Genomic DNA, 21,474 nt, shown 5'->3' with positions numbered 1-21,474 from the left:
AAATATCAAGCAACAGATGTAAGCACTCGGAAACCACAGTGGTGTGGGGACACTGGACAGGCTACCTTCGCCCCTGGGTGACATCAGTTGACGATGAAGAGGTAGAAAGATCAAGACACGGTTCCTTTGACCCGCAGGTGTCGGTCCTCCTGGAAGGCCGAGTGACATGGGGCGGGTTAGCTCTGTTAGTGGAGTTTTCAGGCATCTGAACAACCACAGGCAGATCTGCAGATGAACCGGCTCGGTCCCCCCAGGGCCTGCCTTCCCCACCCAGGCTGCCCCGGGGAGGGGCTGCCCTTTTCTCTAACAAGGCTGCTGCTGGTCAGATCAATTTTGGGAACAGCCTCGGCAAAGCTGTACCTTGCCAGTGGGTCTGGATGTGGGGAGGCTTCTGGAACCCACCGTGGTCTCCATTGTAACCTTCTTTGCTGGTGTGTATTTAGGGTGAACAAGGGGTTCCAGGTGTGTCGGGAGATACCGGATTCCAAGGAGACAAGGTAATTGCATCAGATTCATCCCCCGCCCTTCTCTTCTCTGGCCCTGGCTTCCTTCCCAGGGCCCATAATGGATCAGGACCACCTGCAAGATGGCTTCCTTTCAGACAATCCTGTCTTCTCCATCCTCGGTCCACCCTCTCGTCATCTCTTCCTTGGACTTTACAACGGCCTCTTGACTTATTCCCAGGCCTTCAGCCTCTGGTCTCCCAGTCTGTCTTCCTCACTGCTGCAAAATGGTTCTGATGCATAGCTCTGCTCTGTGCTCACAAACCATCCATGGCTCCCCACTGCTCCCAGAGTGAAGTCTTGGCTCCTCACTCCGGCGCCCAGGACCCCAGAGAGTAGGCCTGTCTGACACTTTCCTGCCCCTCGCCCTTACCGCCCTGTGCTCCCACTCCACTGAACTGCCCGCGGCCCCTCAAGCTTTGCACACGCCGCCGCCTCCCCTGGCGCAGCCTCCGCCCAGCCTCTGCTCGGCCCGACCCTGCCCCATCTTGCAAACCCTGCTCGGATGCCATTTTCTCCACCTTCTCGGGAAGTGGCCTTTCTGAGTGGCCTGAGCGGCCTGTCTGTCCCTCACCTGTGACAGCACCTTTCTCCCCCGGTTGATGAGGACTTGTGCCAGACGGCGGGTTCCGTGGGGATGCGGCCCCAGACTGCCCTGGCATGGCTTGGCTCAGCATCCTGCACAGAACAGTGAGCATTTAGGACACGTTTGAGTGAGCGAGTGAGTAACTGGCCTGACTGATGGACTGACGAACCGAGGCAGCCTGCCGAGGCCGGCTCCTCTGTGCCTGTGTCTGGCACCACGTGGCCCCGTCTGGACCTCACCCAGCCAGTCAACGAGGCCCAGATGTTGGCCAGTGCTCCCTTTCCTCTTCCCTCCCTCCTGGCTGCCCTGTCCTGACCCAGCCTCGGTGTCTCTGGGTTGCAATCTGCGCAGGCCTGGCTGCTCGACTTGCTGGGCCCCAGTCTCCCAAGTTCTCCAGGCACATAGGGTGCTCAGTGCCTGCTTGGAGCCCCGGAGTCCTGGGTTCCAGGGTGACCTGGTGAGGACAGGGGCTGCTGTTTCACCTTTGCATCCCTGGGGCCGAACTGGAGCTTGCCAGTAGGAAAAGTGAAGGGGGAGCTCGTCTCTCATCCTAGGGGAGTGTTCTCCAGGGCTCAGGCTGGCAAGGATGAGCAGCTATTCCTCTGCCCACGTCTGTTCCCCACTAACCCCAGCCTGCTCTGGGTTTTTTCCAGGGGAGCCAGGGATTGCCGGGGTTCCCGGGCGCACGGGGGAAGCCAGGGCCTCTGGTAAGTACCTCAGCTCTGAGACCCCCAAACCTCACACTCTCCAACTGGTCATGGAATGTGGCTGGGGGTGCCTTCACATCCCGGACCTTATTTCCTCCTGCGGCAGCCCTGGGAGGTGAGCAGGGCAGGGCAGGAATGGAGATTGGCTCATTTTACAGATGAGGACACTGAGGCCCAGGGGACAGGCACTCACCGAGCATCATAGACAGGCCTCCGTCACTGGCAGGGCTCTGGCGAGAATCCAGGGCTCCTTATGCCTTATGAACAATACTAATGATGTTAATAATAGCAGTGTGTGTCATTTATTCGTTGAAGGTTACTGTGTATCAGATCCTTCCTGTACTGTATCTCTTTGAAGCCTGCCAACCACCCCAGGGGTTAGAGAATTATTATTGTTCCCATTGTACAGATGGAGAAACTGAGGTTCTTTCTACAAAGTGAAGGGACTTGCCCAGGATCCCGTGGCTAGGAAGTGTAGGAGGCGGGGTTTGAGAGTAGCTCCTTCTAGTTGTCGAGGCAGATTGCATTCATATACTTCTGAGTTTTCCAACCACCCACAGCCAGGGCGATAATATGAGGGGTCGGTGGAAGGTGGGCCTTCACTTAACCCCATCTCCCCTGCAATCTCTTCCGCTCTACAGGGCAAAGTTGGAGACAAAGGATCCCTTGGGTTTCCTGGGCCCCCTGGCCCCGAGGTATGTAGTGCCCTATTTCTCTGTGTCTGGCTGCAACCAGGACTGGGGATTGTCCTTGGGAAACCAAGGCCAAGAGATGGGGAGACACTTGCCTGAGATCACACAGCAAATGAGAGATGGGGCTGAGAATAGACGTTCTGAGACTGACCATTTTTCCTGTTTTGCCTCTGTGCGTCCCCCACCCCAGCTTCCCCGGGGCCTCTCAATGGCCGTGGGACAGAAACTGGCCTCAGAGACCCTTCCCAGCTTTGTAGCCACCTTTTCAGTTTCCAGAAAAAACATCAAGAAAACCCTCTGAGCTCTACTGCCTGGACCCTTCACAGGAGCTCCCCGTATCCCAACACCCTGGAAAAGTTCAGGGCTCAGAGCACCCGGGTGTGAGAAGCATGGAGCAAATGTAAAATTCTGGTGTTTGAATGGAGAATGAGAAATAGTGAAGGACGGATGTAGCAATCAGTATCATCATTCTAGCTCAGTCAGTGGACCCTGAGTGTCTGATGCATGTGGTCATTAGCATAGGTTTGCTAAATGTCCACCAACCGGCCTCCACGTACGGCGGAGTGAGGCGGCTGGTGGAGCATTTTGCCCTCCGCCCTCTATTACGGGGCCTAGCTCTGGAGAACAGGGTAAGCAGTGCCTGGGCAAGGCCCTGCAGGGGGAATCAGCCAGCCCCACCCACCCCCAACTCCCTAGTCTGGGCCCTTGCTCATCTGCAAGGTCTCAGAGACAAAAGTCTGGCTCTGCCGGTTCTCCAGACTCTTCCAAAGATGACTCCTGGTATCGCCCGGATGGAGGAGGGAGTATTTCCTGAAAGCTACAAGTGCTGACTCTCCGCTGTGTTGACTTTGGCCGTGACACAGTCCTATCTTTAGACAACTGGCGTTGGCCTCTCTTCATGGTCCTGATCCCTTCCCCTGGTCGCTGTGGAAAAAGACTTCTCTGAGAGTCCGGGTTCCCCAGCAGCCTGGCCAGTGAGGGTGGAAAGCATATGTGCTCTTAGTAGGCACCGCCTCGTGCCCGGAGCTGTGTTGTGTCTTCGGGATGAGAACTTGTTGAATCACCACCGCAACCGTGGGAAGGAGGTATTCCCACCATTTTACAGATGAGGAGAGTGAGTCACAGAGCAGGGAAGTGGCTTCCTCAGGGTCCCTCTGCTACTTGTGGCAAATAATATCCCCTGTGGCTTCCTCCTGGGTCCCTGGACAGATCCGGGGGCTGCCTCTCCCAGGCCTGTGTTCTGTTTGGATGGGCTGATGTAGTATCCAGAAGACGGCTCTGCTCAGCTGAAGATAGTTACTAGTGAGCATGTCAGCAGCTTCTGGCTCTTTCCTTCCTTTCCCAGAGACCGAAGATGGGAAGGCCTGCTCTCCGGCCCCCGCATGAATTATCTATCCTTCATCTGCGGGCCCCATCTGTGTGAGCACCAGAATTCTGATCAGCATCCAGACCACCAAGTTCTCCCTAGAGACAGGCCCGCCCCGGGCAGACTTGTTTTCCTGGGACAGGGGACCCAGAATCGTTTTGGCTGCAGATTTTTATTGAGCACTTAGCAGGTGCCAGGCACCGATGGAGCGCTTTGCTCCCGTGGTTCCCTTCAAGCTCCAGAACAGCCCTGTAAGGTGGATGTCATGGTCACCATTTTACAGCTGAGGAAGCTGAGACTCAGAGAGGCTAGGAACTTTCCGGTGGTCACACAGCGAGTCGGAGGCAGAATGGGATTTTGAACCTCTCGTTTTGAAGAAAAAGACATGGGTCTTTGGCTTCCTGTGTTAGCTCCAAATTCAGGACCATTCTTGCCTTTGCCAGTGAAAAGGGTGAGAGGATGTTTGAGCTGGAATTTAATGGGAGTTACCAAAAGATCAAAAGAGGGGAAAAAATGCCAACTTACGAAGGCAAGATGGGAGGGGGCATTTGGTCTCAGGGATTCACGCAAAAAGTCTTTGCTTTCTAGCTGGCAGGAAACTGAAGGAGTAGTGGGGCTGCCCTGAAAGTGAATGGAGTTCTAGGCTGAATTAACAGAGGTATTAGCCCTAAAACAAAGAAGGGGATGTTCCCATACTGGCCTGTGCTGGTCAGTTTACACCCAGAGAAGCATGGGCGTCCTGGTGATCACCAACAATGGAAACGGACCATGGCAGGCAGCCAGGCCAAGGGGCCCTGGCTCCCTGACTAGAAGCTATTGAAGGGACAGAGAAGGGCAGGCCTCTGGGAATGGGGTAACTAGTCTCCAAATGTGCAAAGACCACTGTGGAAAGAGGGACCCCCTGTGCTTTGTGGGTCCCAGAGGGGCAGCACGAGGTTGACGAGGGGGAAGGGAGGGGGTTCTGCTCCGTGTCAGGAGGAAGCTTCCACTGCACCATCATCCGTCGGGACTGGGCCTGGTCTGGCATCAGTGAGCCCTCCTTGGTGGCGTGGGGCAGAGTCCCACATGCCTGGCCAGGTTGGAGAGGGATTTCAGCTCCCGATAGGAGGAGCTGAGATTACTTAGAGCAGCGCTTTTCAACCCTTTCCAAGTCACAGCAAACCCAGAACGTCATCCTGCCTGCAGGATCATTGCAGTCAAAGGATGAGACTTCTCGGGCCAGAAGATGGCTGCCCCCGGCCCAGGACCAGACCTTGTGTGTGCTTGCTCCTGTGCCGAGTACTTTCCTGCATTGTCTCACTTAATTTTCTCAGCAGCTCTCTGAGGTGTAAGGTCGGTACCAAGACCCCTGTTCTAGAACCGAGGATCGCAGGATCAGGGTGGTTAACTGACCTCCCTGGGTCACATCCCACACAGGGTGGGATGGAAACCCAGGTTGGTCCCCACGGGTGACCCCTGTTCTCTGCTTCCCCTCAGGGGTTCCCCGGAGACATTGGCCCCCCTGGGGACAATGGCCCAGAAGGCATGAAGGTGAGTCCCTGCCCGGGGTAGCTCCGCTTGAAGAAGCTGACAGCTCTGCGGAAACCACAAGCCTCCAGGGCTGGCTGCCTGGCTCGGATGTAAAGGGGAGTCTTGCTAGCCTGTGATGGAGACGGTGGTGCCGCCTCTGAGATCCTTTTTGTTCCCTTCTCACCAGGGGAAGCCTGGAGCTCGAGGCCTGCCGGGACCCCGTGGGCAGCTGGGGCCTGAGGTGAGACTGTCTGGCCCTGCCCCTGCCCGTCTCTGCACAGCCCCCGGCCTGCTCTGTCCTGGGTCCTGGAGGCCTGAGCTGAGATGCAAGGCTACCTCAGGCTTGCCCTCCAGTTCATCCCTTACAGCCCTGCCCCTGACCCTTCCAGGGGCCCTCTCTGCCCTGGCCTGTCTGGCGGGTCACTCCCGCCCTCCACGGCACCCCCATTGCCCTGGCGTTCTCTCTCTCAGAGCCACATCCACCACTCCTGCTCACAGTAGCGCAGTGTATCGGGGCATTGTCATGGGAGGGTAGGAGTTGTCAGCTCCATTTTACAGGTGAGGCCCCGAGACTCAGAAGAGACTGTGTCAGGTCCCGTGGTTAGTGGCAGGCAGGGCTAGGATTCGAACCCACGTGTGCTTGAGCCCAAAGCCCGTGACATAGACCTCATGCAATTAACTTGTGTGCTCCTGGGAGCTGCCTGGGGCATCCCCGGAGAATCCATGGTTTGCACAGCTAGTAAGTAGCAGAGTAAAGATTTGCTTATTGACTCACGCCTGAATTCAGAAGGGGATTGACAAGGTCTCTACTGGCCCCAGATTTTGCCCATGCGTGAGGTCTCCCACCACCCCCCTTGGCACAGGCCGCCATGACACACAGCCCCGCTGAGGGTACGGGAGGCCCAAACTTGCCGCGACCACAGGCCGGCATCTGGCTGACACGGATGCCTTCTCAGGCTGGTGCTGGGTCTGGCGGGGTCCCAATGCTGGCTTGGGGAGCTGCCACGTGGGGCTGCTTTCCTGGAAGCTGGGGGGCAGTGCTGGAGAGGGCCCCTTGGTTAGGCCTGGCATCCAGAGGGGCCAATTTGGAGGCTGCCTGCGCCTGTGGGAGGTCTGAAGAGTCTCCATGGGCCAGAAGTGGGAAGGGAGGGGAGAAGGGAAAGACGGCCCCAGCCACATGCTTCTGTCTACACTCGCATTACCGCTCAAGAACTCCCTCAGTATGCCTGCCACTTGCTCGCGTCTGTATTGATTCATTCATCCACTCATACATTCATTCATTCTCCGTTTATTCCCTCTCTCTTGCCCTCCTCTCTCCCTTCACTCACCGCACGTCCACTGGACCCTGTGCACACCCATCCTGAGTGATGCTTAAAAAAAAATAAGAGAGCACTTGCTGTCCTCCCGGAACTCGCTAGTCTTTATACTTTAGGATGATCTTCTCCACACTGCACCATTCTATAGATGGAGAAACTGAGGCATAGTGAGGCTAACATCTGCCACTGTGTAAATGGCAGAGCTCAGAATAGATAGAGCCCATATCTTTGAGCTGCTGTTTGGGGCTCTGTTCCCACAGTCTATGATGGCATATGACTCCTGCCTAGCACTGCCACGACCCTGGGCTGGTCACATTCAGATGACGCTGGGAACCCCATTCACGCAGAAGTCCTCTAGGCCGTGACTGGTGGCGCCTCGGCCCCGGGTGGGGCCAGGTGGGGGCCCGGGTGCGCCGTTTCTCTTGGTCCAGGAGGGCTGTCTTCTGTCCTCCCTTTTCCTCCTCATAGGTCAAACTCCCCGAGACTCCCGCTGGATTAACTTTCTCCTTTTTTTCCTCTCTTGTGTCTCCCGACTCTAGGGAGATGAGGGCCCCATGGGGCCGCCAGGGGCCCCTGGCTTGGAGGTGAGTGTTGCTGGCCTGGGGGAGGTGGGATCTGTGGGCGCTGAGCCAGCTGTGCGCAGGGGGGTAACGTCTGGGTGGTGCCCCGGAGAGAAGTCATCAGTGAGGCCTTGGGCCAGCCAGAGAGGGGACCGGGACAGACCCCAGAGGAGAGAGACAAGAGGCAGGAAACTGACCGTCTGCCCTTGCCCACCTACTATGCGCTGGCGCTTTGCCTCTGTTTTCATTCATTTGATTCTCCCGTGAGAAAGGCACCGCTTGTCTTAGTTTCATTCGAGGCATCGAGGCTCAAAGAGCGAGGGGTTTAGCCCGATTTCTCACAGCCAGGAAGTGGGGGTGCCCTGCCTGGAACCTAATCCTGCGTTCTCTGCACTGCTCCAAGCTGCCTTCTGGAACGTTCTCGTCTCGTCTCTCATCCCCTCCATCCCAGTGATTGTGTATACCTGCAGTTCATGAATTTTTTGGTCTCAGGACCTCTTGACACTCTTCAAAATGATGGCGAGCAACTAAAAGGATGTGCAACTATGACATACAACTATCTACTGGGGCTTTGGGGGGAAAAAAAAGGAGGAGGATTGGCAACAGATGTTAGCTCAGAGCCGGTCTTCCTCAGCAAAAAGAGGAGGATGGATGGATGTTAGCATGGATGTTAGCTCAGGGCTGATCTTCCTCACACACCCAAAAAAAATGATGGCAGACCCAAAATGGTTTTCTTTGTGTGGGTTACATTCATTGATCTTAGTAATTAGAATTGAGACATTTTAAATGTATTTATTGATTCATTTAACATTAATAATAAACCCACTTCATGTTAACGAAAACAATAGTTTTATGAAAAATAGGTCTATTTTCCAAAGCAAAATCATCTGATGAAAAGAGTTTTACTATTTTTGCAAATCCCTTAAATGTCTGGCTTAATAGAAGTCAGCTGGGTTCTCCAATCTGCTTCTGTGTTCAATCTGTTGATAACACCACATGTCGTGGAGCCTCTGGAAAATTCCGCTTACATTCATGAGAAGGAGCGTGACACATAATAATATTAATGACATCTTAATATTATTATGAAAATAGTTTTAACTTCATGACTCTCCTGAAAGGGTTTCAGGAACCCCCAGGGGTTCCTGGGCCACACTTTGAGAACCACGAGCATGAACTCTCCATTCCCCCGTGCCCTTTATCTTCTGTCCAGCCCTTTCTGTTTCCCCGCTCCTTGTCATCCCCATTGAGATGAGACTGGCCGGGGAGGGGAGACTTCCCCGGGGTCACACAGCTGCAGACCCTCCCTGGTGGCGTGATGACATCAGGGCCCTGCATCCCTGTCCCCTGGGGCGTTGTGGCCCTCCCCTATGCCAGATCCTGGGACCCCAGCAAGGCGGCCCCCGCCTGGCTCCTCTCACTCACCTCTCTCTGTTGCAGGGTCAACCCGGCAGGAAGGGGTTTCCTGGGAGGCCTGGCCCGGATGGCTTGAAGGTGAGGGGACCTGGCAGTGACTGGGCTGGGGAGGAGAGGAGGGATGGGGAGCCAACATATGAGGGCCCAGGACGAACCCCGAGCCCCACGGCTAGTTGTGGAAAGGGGGGGAAACGGTCCCCGTGTATCACAAAGTATTTGTAACAGACAAGAAAAGAATGGACATAACCTAGGTGTTCAACAGGGGGGCAGTGTTATATCATGGGAGATAATGAGGCCACCAAGACGGTGGGGTGGAAGATATTCCATGATGGAACAATGCCTGTGCGTGTCGTGCTGGTGGTGGTAGGAAGCAGATTATAAGATGGAACATTCCAGTATGGCCTGTTGCAGGGGCTGGTTCCACTGTGTTCTATATGCTCAGAGCAGAGGCTGCACTGTGGACAGGGGTTATCGCTGGGTGGTGGGATTGTAGGAGAGCTCCATTTTCTTCTCTGGGCCTCTATATTTCCCCTATTTATACAAAAAATGTGTATTACATTTGTAACAGGTTTTTAAAAAATTTATCAAAAAGGAGCTGGCCCCAGGTAGGGGAGTGATGGTCCACCACACCTGGGCAGCCTCACTTAATGGCTTCCCAAAGCCTCCCCTTGGGGCATGGATTTTCCTAGCCGTCCTGGGCAGGGACTGTTGGGCCAAGTTTCCAGTTGGGCAGACCCACAGAGGGTTAGGGCGGAGCCAGGGGACCCAGGTCGTCCATGTCCCCCTCTTCTAAGGGGAGATGGCTCTCGTGTCTGCTGGCCCCTCTGGTCTGCGTGAGCGTGAAGTCTGTGGGAGGACAGGAGGCTGAGGCTGGAACCAGGATTGCCAAGAGCCACATCCATTTGTGAGCCAAACTCCCAGCTAGTCCGAGCCTGTGTCCTGCCCTGTGAGGTCTCAGCCTTTCTCCCTCAGTTACCACTTGGGTTTCTGTGGTGGGAGCGGTGACATAGCCCGGGGGATGTATCCCATGGGTCTGCTGCCTCTCTCCAGCTCACGCTGTGGGGAGACCAGGGCTGCTGTGGCTGCTGAAGGAGCGGGAGCCGCGCCAGCAAGAGATAAAGCTGACAGACAAGACCAAGCGTGAGAGCTGGAAATAGCCTGGGAGACGAATGAGTCTGATTTCCCTTATTTATAGCTGAGGATGCTGAGCCCAGAGCAGAGACGGGACTCACTGGTCACTTGTGAGCTGGTGGCCGAGCTCTGGTGGGTGAGGGTCTGGGACCCAGGAGCCCTGACTCCCCAGTTCCCCGCTCGTCCCACGGTGGGGCAGCCCGATGCAGGAGGAATGGCGATTTCAATCAGTCAGAGCAAAGTTCCAACTCTAGCCCTACCTCTAGTTCGCCGTGTAGCCTCCAGCAGGTCACTTCACCTCTCTGAGCTCCAGTTTCCACATCCACAAAATGCAATGGGTTAATGAAGGGTTTAGACATCAGGATGCTGAGTAATCTGCCAAGGGCCACTCAGAAGGAATGGGTGACTAGGGTCATCTCTGGGGCCAGAGGTTCCAGCCAAGTGTCCCTGCCATTTGTTTGGAGTCTCCAAGACCAGACTCTGCAGCTGAGGTTCCTGGTTCATCCCCACTGGTGGGGACTCAGGCCAGTCAGCTGAGTGTCACCGGGAGGCCTGGACTCCCATCGCGCATGTCAAGTGACCCTCTGTGTTTCTCTGCAGGGGGAGCCGGGCGATCCTGGACGGCCGGGGCCCGTGGGCGAGCAGGTACGTCAGCACGGGTCTCTGAGCAGAGTGGCTCCCTTTATTGAGCACTTACTCTGTGCCCGGCCCTTCAGTAAGCACTCCACATACACCTCATTTCCCTCCCATCCCCGCCCCAGAGCGAGGTCCGCTCATCTGCCCCTTTCCTTTCACGGACACTGACTCTCAGGGAGGTGAAGTCACTGAATGAGAAAGCCGTGAATCATAGTCACCGCAGCCATCCCCACGGCCTGACCCTGCGGAGGTTTCTGGGCATCTGCCCAGAGAGGTGATGTGACTTTGCTCCCAGAATGTTAAAACTGGTAGAGCCCTTAACACTCGCCACCCGTGCTTAGTTTACAGATGGGGAAGCCGACCGGAGCAGCACAGCCACTTCCAGCGGCTCTGGGTCCAGGCGTCCCTAAATTATAAAGAAAGTGAAATTCAGACCAGTGGCTCTGGCTCATTAGGACGCCGAGCCAAGGTCTGAAGAGGAGAGGGGGTTGAAAGTAGTCGTTAAACAGGAGGTTTGAGGATCAGGATCTTCGTTATTGAGGTCCAGAGCCTTCGGCCTGGAGACGAGCATCTCTGAGAGCCGCGTGGACGAACAGCCTTAGACCCTCTTCCGCATCCCGCACCTCCAGAAAGCTTAACCTCTGAGCTCAGAGGTCAGGTCAGAGGGCAGCAGTCTCCTCCACTCCTTTAAAGAAGGGACCCCACTCCCCGAACCCTGCAAGGGGCTGTCTCAGGCCAGAGGAAGGGATGACGCTGGGGACCCAGAAGAATTTGTCTCCGCGGAAAAACGCCATCAGTGGCGTGAGAGTCACGCATGATGGGCTTCCTCACCAGGCCGGCAACATCTGTTGGGGGAAAGAGAGGAATTAAGCAGGGGGAGGACTGGATTTTTGAAACCTTTCCAGTGTCATTCGAGCGCATTCTGTGGGAAGCCCGGGAGTCTGGACGGGCTGCCGTGGCCTGCATCTATTTCCTGATTGGAAAAAAGAGGCAGTATGATCAGCAAATTTAATTTCATGCTTATGCTGATGGTGGGGCCCTGGGGAAACAGATACTTGGAATCCTAGGATGGAGGACACGAAGAGTCCTTAGCAATTGCCTGTCCCCAGGTCCTCACCCTGTTTGTGCCTTGGACCCCGTGGCAGGCTGGGGAAGTCCAGGGACCCCTTCTCAGATTAGAGTTTTTAAATGCATAAAATACAAAACAAAGGATTACAAAGGAAATCAATTATATTGAAATACAGTTATGAAAATATGTTAAAATGTGATCGACTCACAGATATGCTTCTTTATTAATGCATTAAATAGTGATATCTAGCAGCAGGTCTAATGACCTCAATTTTTTTTGTGTGTGTGTGAGGAAGATCAGCCCTGAGCTAACATCCGATGCCAATCCTACTCTTTTTTTGCTGAGGAAGATTGGCCCTGGGCTAACATTCATGCCCATCTTCCTCTACTTTATATGGGACGCCGCCACAGCATGGCTTGACAAGCGGTGCATTGGTCCGTGCCCGGGATCCGAACCTGCGAAACCTGGGCCGCCAAAGCAGAGCGCATGCGCTTAACCCCTTGGGCCGTGGGGCGGTCCCCTAATGACCTCAATTTTGAAGTGGGGACAAGCCTTAATGATACATTTTGAAATCTCTGCAAATGACTATAATGTGACATGTAAATATCTGTGACAGTTACAGGTCCTGTGGGTTTGTTACCTACACTCATAGTTGGAAATGCTAAATTTCCATTAGAAGTTAGTGAAAAGGAAAGTTGTAATTTTTCCCATTCAAGTTCATGGACCCTCTGAATTGCATCCATGCAGCCTTAGAGGGACCCCAGGGTCAGAACCCCTAGATCCTAGTTCACGTTGGCAATCTAAGATTCACGGAGGACAATGGGCTTGACTAAGATGATCAAGAGGTAGTGGCCAAGCTGTGGAACCAGGAGGAGTGGGGACCCTGCCCAGGGCAGCCCCAGGCCCCCTTGGTCAGCAGAACCCCCGCTAGCTGCCTGGCTGGCTTAGGAGGAACGACAGACCTTTCTGAGCTGCGAGGCAGAGCTGGAGCCCTGTGTCTGTCCCTGGGCATGCTGGGGTGCCACACCAGCTGTTCCCTCGGCCCCCTCCCGATGTGGGAAGGAGCAGGCATTTCCTGTTCCTGGCAGAATCAGAGGAACCCCCGGGAAAGATTATAAGGACCTCCTTAGAGCCACAGCATCAGCTACATTTATTGGGCACCTGTTGGGTACCAGGCTCTGTGCCAAACACTTTCTACAGCATCACCTGCAATTCCCCTGGCGTCCCTATGGCAGTGGCCATTATTATCCCCATTTTGCAAATGAGGAAGCCAAGGCTCTGAGAAGTGGAGTCACTTGCCCAAGATCTCTCAGGCAGTCACATGACTGTCAGAGCCAAAGGTGACACTCAGGTCTGCGCTGGCTTCCCAAGACCTGCCCTGGAGGGACTGGAAAAGCCCTTGACTTCCTGAGCCCCTACAGTCAGTTCTAACAGCTTGTCACAGTGCAACCTCTGTCCTAGGTGCTAGGGACACAGAGATGACTACAAGGCATGGCCTTGCCTGTAAGAAGCTCTGTCCAGGGGGAAGCCAGGCATGTAAACACCTAACCTTGAGATGCCTAGTCCAGCAGAGGACCCACAACTGTCTTCTTCCCAGTTGCATCCTCAGTGCCTAGCAGAATGTCCTATGCGAGAAGGGAGGGAGGGAGAAAAACTCGCATAGCAGACAATGGCCCTTTATCTGTAGACAGCGTGAGGACCAGGCCAGCCTCCTCCCCCAGATCGGGGCCTCAGATCCTGCCTGTGCAGTGTGCGCTGCAGGTGACAATGTTGCCTCCTCCCCTGTGCCCTCTTGCCAGCTCGAGAGGAGCCAGCTGTGCCCACAGCTGTCAGAGCTGTCTCTCTACCCGACTGGCCAGGTGGAAGCCCTGGGCCTCTAGGGCTGGCTTCTCTGGACCAGCCTCAGCTCCACCCGTGGGACAGGCGTGCCAGGGTGTTCCGGGACGGTGCCCCAGGGGTGGGGGGGGGGCGGGGGAATGGGGCACTTGCTGTATGGCTCTTATTCATTAGGATCCTGTTTGGCTTCTTGTTTGAGGTTTATGACCCGCCTGCCTTCCAGGACCCAGCAACTCATAAATTTAAAGTAGCTATGAAATTTCTGTTTCTGCGGGCCGGTCCGGCAGGGGCGTCTTAACAGAGCAGTTTTTATTCCCTTCATCCAGCATCCTCTAAAAGTCGGCCTGCTCCATGTGGGGGGCTCGGGCCTCTTTCTTAACCCCGTGCCCTTTTGAAATAAATTAGAATGGGATGGGAGGAAACTGAGACGTATTGAGTGCTTACGTGTGCCATGCATTGTCCCCATCTTCAGAACAACCCCGGGAGGTGGGGACGGACTTTCTCTAAAGTCCCCCACTCTGCAGATGAGGCTCAGAGAGGCTCTGCGATTTGCCCAGGGCCCACAAACCTGAGGACTGAATGACGATGACATAGATAAAGGGTCAGGTACAGGGCTTGGCACATCGTAAGTGCCAACTGTTGGTATTAATATTGCCATCACCTTGAAAATGCTCTCATTTTTTTAAATTAAGTTGTTGCAAAAGTCAAATGCTTGGTTATTTTCTGTGACTTATTAGCCGTGACCTCATACCTTGGGCTTCACTCTTCTCGCCTCATACTTCAACCCCGAAGGGTCTCTGAGCCCAGGGAAGCAGAACCCCCCTGTGTGGTGATGGTTCTGGGGTGCCAGGGAGGCCCTGCTCGTGGCCGCACACTTGGGAGGCCCGGGATCGGGGGACAGTGTGTGGTATTTGGGGCCACACAGACCCGAGTGGAAGTCCAGGCTGCAGCAGCAAGACATACACGGTCTTGGCCTGAGAGTCACTTGAAAACTCTCTCTGAGACGCACACTTCTAACAGCATGGGGTACCATTCTCTCCGTCTAGTTGACTGACAGGTTGGCAGCTTCCCTTTCTGAGTGTACGACTTCTGATCCGTTTCCCGTCAAGTGCAAGGTCTCATTCCTTTCCAGAAAGGAATACAGCGTGGGGACAGGGAGCAGATTTTATGGGACAAATCCACGCATCCTCAGTCTTTCCTAATTTTCCCAGAAACTCTTGGCTGCAAACCTGAGCTCTTCCAGAGCCGCTTTCACACCCCTGAACCGCACAAGACCCCCCTCTGCTCGAATTTCCCTCGGCAGAGAAGAGGGTGGGGTCTGGAATGGACTGGTCTGCTTTCCTCGGTGACTATTCTGGGCTGTGCACCCTCGCCGTGCGTGCGTGTGTTTGCTTGCTCAGGGTGACCGCGAGGCCTCCAGCCACCGAAGATCCCCTGGAACACAGAGGCGAAGTATCACCCAGTGGAGTTAAAAAGAGCAACAGGAACCAGTGTGTGTGTGTGTGTGTGTGTGTGTGCCCTTTCAGAAAGGACAGGATGTCTTTCAGAGGACGGTAAAAAGGACTCCACTTCCCAGATTTCAATCAGGTCTTTTGGCGGAGGCTGTTGTGGTATTTTTAGCCGGGCCAGCAGGTTTGTTTCTTGCTTTGAAACAGCCCGGAGCCCCAAAAGAAGGGGACAGATTGCTCACAGGCAGGCCTCTTCCCAGCACAGCTTAAGGGCCATCCCCCGCACCCCAACGCGCCCCCTATACGTGGCCGCCTCCCAGCCTGCTTCTGGCGCGGGAAGAATGTGTGGCGCTCCCAGGGCTGCTGGCAGTGGCCCCACCGCTTGGCTCTGAAATCAGAACCATCTGGTGGAGTGAGGGAAGTCAGGACAGTGCCCAGAGAGAGGCATCTCTTTCCTCAGTGGCTGCCCCACGCCAGCTGGATGACCAGGCACGGGGCAGGAGACACGGGGAGACAGCTCCAGAGGAAGGAAGACGAGGGCGGGTTGCCTTTGAAACTCGGCACATCCCTGAATTCGCGTGGCTTCCTCCTTTCTCTTGTTTTCCTACATGTTTCTTGTAGGGACTTTTGGGATTCATTGGTCTGGTCGGGGAGCCAGGAATCATGGGAGAAAAGGTAAGTTGCGTTGGGGGGAATGTATAAACCAGTAGAACTTGTGTTTTTAAATTTTAAAAAAGATGAAGGGGTCAGTGGACCTGAGGATTTCAGACCTCTCTCCTCTGGCCTCTCCTCGCTTCCCTGGCATTCTGACCGTCAAGGAGCCATTGTCCCCTTTCCCAGCATGCCCTGGGGCTTCTGCCCTGCCCTCCTGTCAGCACCCCCAGTGCAGTTAGATGTCGCCTGATGCTTGAGGTCTGGCCCTGCACAGGGATGGGCAGCAGAGGGGAGGGAAAGATTCATGTTTTTAAAGAAGGAGCACATTTCCTTAGGTTGCCTTGTTAATCCCCACCAGCTCTGTTCTACAGACCAGATAACTGACGCTTGAATCAGGGAGGTGGCTTGCTGAAGGTCACCCAGATTAGAAGTGGCAGAGCTGGGATTTGAACTGGGTGCAGTCCCCAAGGCCACCTTTGCCTGCTAAGCCACTCGGCCTCACACTGGCGCCCAGCCACAGACAGCCTGTGGCTTCCCATTTCCCACTGTGGGTCCTGAGGGTACCTGCTTTCCTTTGTATGGGTTTATCTCGTCCCCAAGCAAGCCCTCCGGGGGCACCCAGACTATTCCCATTGGAAAGATGGAGAAGCTGAGGCCAGAGAGAGGACTCACCTCCCCTAATCTGCCTTTCCAGACTCATCCTGGGCCTCCCTCCCCATCACTTTCTGCATCCCAGACACTCTGGTCACCACCACCTCCTCCTCCTCCTCCTCCTTCCTTTCTTCCTCCTCTTCCTCTTCGTTGTGTAATTTAACTTTCTATTTTGGAGTAATCATAGATTCACAAGAAGTTTCAAAGAAAAGCATATAAAGGTCCCGTGTGCCCCCCACCCTGTTGCCCCAGGGGTGCATCTTACGTAACCATAGTGCAATAGGAAGGCCCACTCTGCCTGCCTGGGTTGCTCCCACATCTGTGTCCCTCCTCACCTATGAACCGTTGTCCATGCTGTTCCCTCGGCCAGGTGCGCTCTTCCCGCTCCACCCCACCTCCACCCTCTTTGCATAGATGACTCTCAGTTATCCTTCAGCTCTTGGGTCAAACAAGACTTTCCCACCACATCCCTGCACCCAGGAGGGTCAGATCCCCCACTGAAACGCCTTAGCCCCGACACCCCTCCCTCACTGCCCTAACCCCAGTTTGCGTCCGTTTTGGTCATTTGTGTCCATCTCCCCGCCACACTCTGAGTGTGTCGCTCCATGTGAGTGGGGTCTGCCTGTTTCTGCTCACCACTGTGGCTTCAGTGCCAAGCACGTAGCAGACCCTCAATCTATGTTTGCTGGCTGAGTAGATGCCAGAAACAGGGCCTCCCAAAAACAGAGCCAGGATTCAAACCCTGAGCCTCTGCCTTCCGGCCGTAGCTCTGTCTGCTACACCTGCCGTCTCTGCCCGGTCTGTCTGGGTTGCTCAAGAGGGAATGAGTTACATCTCTGATTCTCCAGCATCTCATCTAGGTTTGGGTAGGGGGTGGGGAGAATGAAAGAAATGCCGCCTTTGGCCGTCTCTGCCTCAGCAAGCCCTGCTCAGAGGATGCCAGGCCTAATGGGGACCGCATGACATGGGTGAGGATCAAAGAGGACAATGTAATGAGCTCATCCTTGATCAGGACCACCCTTGCCCAGGGCAGCCCACAGTGTGGCATGCTGCGGTTGATGCTGAGGCCTCCCAGGACTTTCTGGGGGTTTTGGCTTCTGCTGGGTGGAATCCCAGACCCCCACCCCTCCACTGTCACCGCTCTGGGTGATGTGGCCATGAGCAGGGCAGGGACTCTATAGACCTCGGGCGAGTCTGCCCCTCTTTGGCCTCTGGAAGGCCCTCTGCAGCTGTGCCCCACAGAGCCAGCCCACAGCCGTGACCTCCCTGGATTGCTGTCTCCATCACAGGGTGACCGGGGCGTAACGGGACCCCCAGGCGTGCCCGGACCCAAGGGGTCGATGGTAAGGAGCAAGTTTGCCTTCCCTTGCCCTCTCCTGTCACAGCGCGGTGACAGCTCTGCTCTCTTGCCTCTGCATACCCCAGGCATTCAGGATGACCTACTCCTCCCTCTGGGATGCCTGGCTGTCACCCTTGTGTCCCTGGGCTGGGGCCGAGCTGGCCGAGGAGGGCCTGAAGGAGGAAGAGGCACTTCACACAGCTGATTCCTTCTTTATCTTCTCTCTGAGTAGGGTCATCCGGGAATGCCAGGTGCCGTTGGGAGCCCCGGAGAGCCTGGACCCCCGGTAAGCAAAGCCCTCATGCTCCCTGAGCTCAAAGCCACTGTCGAGTAAGGGCGAGGAGTCCAGGCCTCAGGGTGAGACAGACCTGGGTTCGAATCCCAGCTCCACCAATCCCTGGCTCTATTGCCAGGGCAGAGCATTGAACCCTGAGCCTAAATTGTGCTCATCTGAAAAAAAGAGAAAATAATCATGGTCGTGACAGTGTGGTTGCTTGGGTTAAATGAAACTGTGCGGCTAATGTTCACTATGTAGTGATGTTCGTTCCACAGGAGCATCTTGGTCATTAGCACTATTATTTATCACTGCTTTGTTCCTTTGCTCGGGAAATACTGTGTGATACGTGCATGGGGCCACTCCAGCTGCAGCCATCAATAAGGCAGAATGCTGTCCTACCCTTAGGAGCTTATATTCTCGCATAGGGCAGAGAGGAAACCCAATAAATAAGTGATGTCTGCTCTAGAGAAAGCAGGAGAGAAGAAGAGAAATGCTGGGGATGCATGGGCTGAGGGTCAGAGCCGAGGATGCAGGGGTCCTGGGTTTTTTGTGAGGACTGAGGAACCAGGGATATTCCTGAGGATCCCAGGGCAGGGAGGGGTGGGGAGGCAGAGGGACCGGGGTGTGTGTGGCCAGAAGCACCCAGATTCAGGGGCCCCTTCTACTCTCCGAGGGTGATGTGGGGTCTGGGCAGGAGTGCTCTCAGCCCGGGCACAGGGAGTTTCTGCTGATGGAGAACATGGAGACTGGGAAGGGCACTCACCCTGGGGAGGTGGAGAGTTGGGCTTCCGACAGGTGGAAAGGGTATTGGGGGAGGGGGTCAGCCCAGGCAGGATCCCGGGGAAGGGCTGGGGGATGATGAGTTCAGGCAGCCCGGGTCCCTCCAAAGGCCAGCCTGGGGGGCTCCCTGGGGTCTGATGAGGGAGGGAACAGGAGCCTCTGATGGTGTGAGCACAAAGGACGCTCACACACACCGGTTCTCTGTGCCAATTAGGGAAGCAGGGCCAACCCAGTTCCCAAACTTCTCCTGCACCTACTGCCCATCTAGAGTCTTCCCAGCAATGCTAGGAGGCAGGGACTCTCCTTGTCTCCATCTTATAGATGATGAAACTGAGGCCCAAAGAGTTTAAGTCACTTGTCAAAGGGTGGGAGGTGCCCAGGGTGGGGCTGAAGCCTGAGTACAAGGATGCTGGGGTCCGTCATCAAATTATAGCTCCTGCGCCCCTGGACCTCGGCTTCCCTGGGCCTCAGTCTGTCCCTCCATCCAATGGGAGGAGGAAAGCCCGGAAAGGAGTTGCTGGGACAAAATGGAAGGCCAGTGGAAGATGGGAAAACAGTGGGGACATCCGGTCCAGCACAGAGAAGGAAGGTGCTGGGCTCCTCTGAGCCCCTTGCCTCCGTGGCCCCACTGAGCTCCCCACCCCATTTCCTCAGTGCTTCCGTCTGCTCAATGGGTTGGCTGAGACTGAGTGAAATGTGACAGCCACTTGATGCTTTCAGATCTCAAGGTTGCCATGGACCTCCACTGCTGCAGTGTAGGGTTGGTCCCTTGGGTCTCTGGGGGCTCCTTCCACCCAGCCAGCTGCCCCCAGTGCCACTGGGGAAGCAGGATAGCACAGAGATCCAGAAAACCTCAGACTGAGACACATGTGAGTCAAATCCTGGCTCCCCCACTTACTAGCTGTGTGACGGCTAGCAACATTCATAGCTTCTCTGAGCCTCAGTTTCCCCATGAGATAGCCAGCATAATACTATCTTTATTAAGAGATGGTTGTGAGAAATAAATGATATAGTGTATGATGTAATGCTTAGCAACTCCCTGCATACACTAAGCGCTTAATGAATGGTCATAACAATAATTACTATTACTACTTGTTAGATACAATGACCACTATTATTAGTAAGACTATTGCTATTAAAATGATGTTTATGATGATCCTGTTCACAGCTGATTGGCATTTTCCCGCCTTTCAATCACTTTAACATCCGTGTTCTCCTACAGTCCCTGGAGGTCAGCCAAGATTACCCCATTATTTGGGGAGAAGGGACAGTCAGGTTCTGGGACCTCCAGTTTCTAACCTCCTCCCCCTTTGAGAGAGCTGATGCTACCCTTTACTGAGGACCTTCCTGGTCATTTCCTCTTCCCAGCAACTCTAGGAGGCAGGAACTCTTCTTATCCCCATTTTATAGATGGTAAAACTGAGGCCCAGAGAGTTTAAGTTGCTTGCCAGAGGTCACAGAACTAGTAAGTGGCAGTGCCAGGATTTGAACTTAGTTCTCTGGAAGAACAGTCTGCTCTTTTAAGCACTCTACTATTGCCTCTCAGTCGAGACTTAGTTCCTGAAATTTCCCAGTGACGCATTGCCTGCCTTCTGTGGTCTGAGTGTCTATAAAATGGCCTGTTCTCACCCAGTCTTCATATTCTCCACCATGCCTTTTTATGGGGCCAAGCCCAGGTCAACACCCTGCTTGCTCCGGCTGTCAAGCCGGGTGGGGACCCGGCTCCCGCATCAGCCCTTCAGCAGTCGGACACCCCTCCAGGCCCCGGGGAGAGAGAAATGGGAGCAGCACGAGTCTCTCCCGAGGCCCCAAAGGGAGCTGGGCCTCTGCCTGGTATTCGGAGGGATGAGGCTGTCTCTCCCTTGGAGGAGGAGCACACCCCGTCTGAGACTGGCCGCTGAGCCCAGAGGCGCCTGCGGCTGTCGGGGCTCCTGGTGGGCCTGCTATGTGTAGCTGGGGCTGGAATGGGGGAGAGAAATCAGGCAGCGAGGCGCCCGCTTCCTCTCCCCGCCTGCTGTCTCTGCCTTCCTGCCCTCTGTCCTCTTCCATTGTCCGTGTATTCGTGTTCCTTCAACACATCCCTAAATCCTTGTCATGGGCCAGGTGCTGAGAACTTGAGAACAAAGCCAGCCCTGTGGCTTCTTTCCCTCCCTCCCTGTCTCTCCCTTGCTCCTCTTCTCGTCATTCCTTCATCAAACCCAGATGCCTGCCTGGGCGTTTTCCCTGTGCCAGGCCTGTTCCCCTCTCTTCGCCTCCCCCTCCACTTCTCTGCCCAGGGTCTCACCTTCCTTGATGCCCCCCCCGCCCTGGGCTGTGGTCTGGTCCTTTCCCCTCTTACCTCTAGGCTCTTTCTGCCCACTCAGAGCCTTCTGGACGGCTTGTAGGTGGACTTCCGGGTCTGGGTGGTGGACAGAACTTGAGTCGCCATATTCTCCTTGCTGATGTGGGAGAAAAGGGGAAATGGGTATTTGAGGAGACTTTTTGTGGGAATGTCATGGAGCTTCTGGTTGTTGATTTTGAGATAAAGGAGGAAATGGCTCATCCATCGGGGAACCTTCTCTTGCTGCCAGGTGCCCAGGAAAGGTTGAGGCCCATGGAACCCAGACGTTGACTCAATGTTGCAGCTTGGTGGCTGCTTCTCCCCCGGGACAGATTTTCCACTGGGCCCAGTCCTTCCATATGGGGGCTGCTGGGCCCCAGCGGGTTGTCCTGGCCCTCGGTGTTTCACTTGCCCCCTATAAAGGGGCTTCTCCAAACTCTTTTTCCTCCCCACAGGGTCCTCCAGGATCTCGAGGCCCACCGGGCATGAGGGGAGCAAAGGGGCGCCGGGTAAGTGGGGCGACGCTGACGGGGTCCACCTGCTGTAGAGACTACCTCCTGGTCATTGCCCCCGCCCAGCCCTGAGATCTGTGACCCTCACAGTACCAGGCAGGGTTCCGGGCTCATCCTGGGCCTGACTCTCGGCGTGCCCCCCCCCATCTTTTCCAGCCCGTTTCTGAGC

The 21,474-nt window shown here is 55.2% G+C and overlaps 1 protein-coding gene across 8 annotated transcripts in view; it reads left to right on the top strand.

Moving 5' to 3' along the window:
• The window catches only part of COL27A1 (collagen type XXVII alpha 1 chain), a 148,522-nt gene that overhangs the window by 74,630 nt on the left and 52,418 nt on the right, over positions 1–21,474 (top strand). For 7 of the 8 annotated variants that reach the window (XR_015548944.1, XM_087419227.1, XM_087419229.1 and 4 more), the window contains 12 exons: positions 444–497; positions 1,743–1,796; positions 2,438–2,491; positions 5,331–5,384; positions 5,551–5,604; positions 7,219–7,263; positions 8,677–8,730; positions 10,384–10,428; positions 15,394–15,447; positions 17,367–17,420; positions 17,649–17,702; positions 21,249–21,302. Coding sequence is in view for 7 of the 8 variants with exons in the window: in XM_087419227.1 (XP_087275353.1) it covers positions 444–497; positions 1,743–1,796; positions 2,438–2,491; positions 5,331–5,384; positions 5,551–5,604; positions 7,219–7,263; positions 8,677–8,730; positions 10,384–10,428; positions 15,394–15,447; positions 17,367–17,420; positions 17,649–17,702; positions 21,249–21,302 (630 nt within the window). In the remaining variant the exon portion in view is untranslated. The remainder of the gene's footprint in view (positions 1–443; positions 498–1,742; positions 1,797–2,437; positions 2,492–5,330; positions 5,385–5,550; positions 5,605–7,218; positions 7,264–8,676; positions 8,731–10,383; positions 10,429–15,393; positions 15,448–17,366; positions 17,421–17,648; positions 17,703–21,248; positions 21,303–21,474) is intronic. The other variant, XM_087419228.1, reaches the window with a different exon arrangement.

Source organism: Ceratotherium simum, chromosome 29 (assembly GCF_057802395.1).
Source record: "Ceratotherium simum simum isolate JZ-2026a chromosome 29, ASM5780239v1, whole genome shotgun sequence".
NCBI classification, from domain to species: Eukaryota; Metazoa; Chordata; class Mammalia; order Perissodactyla; family Rhinocerotidae; genus Ceratotherium; species Ceratotherium simum.
The sequence above is the reverse complement of the archived record's forward strand: the minus strand, read 5'-3'. Positions and strand labels throughout refer to the sequence as shown.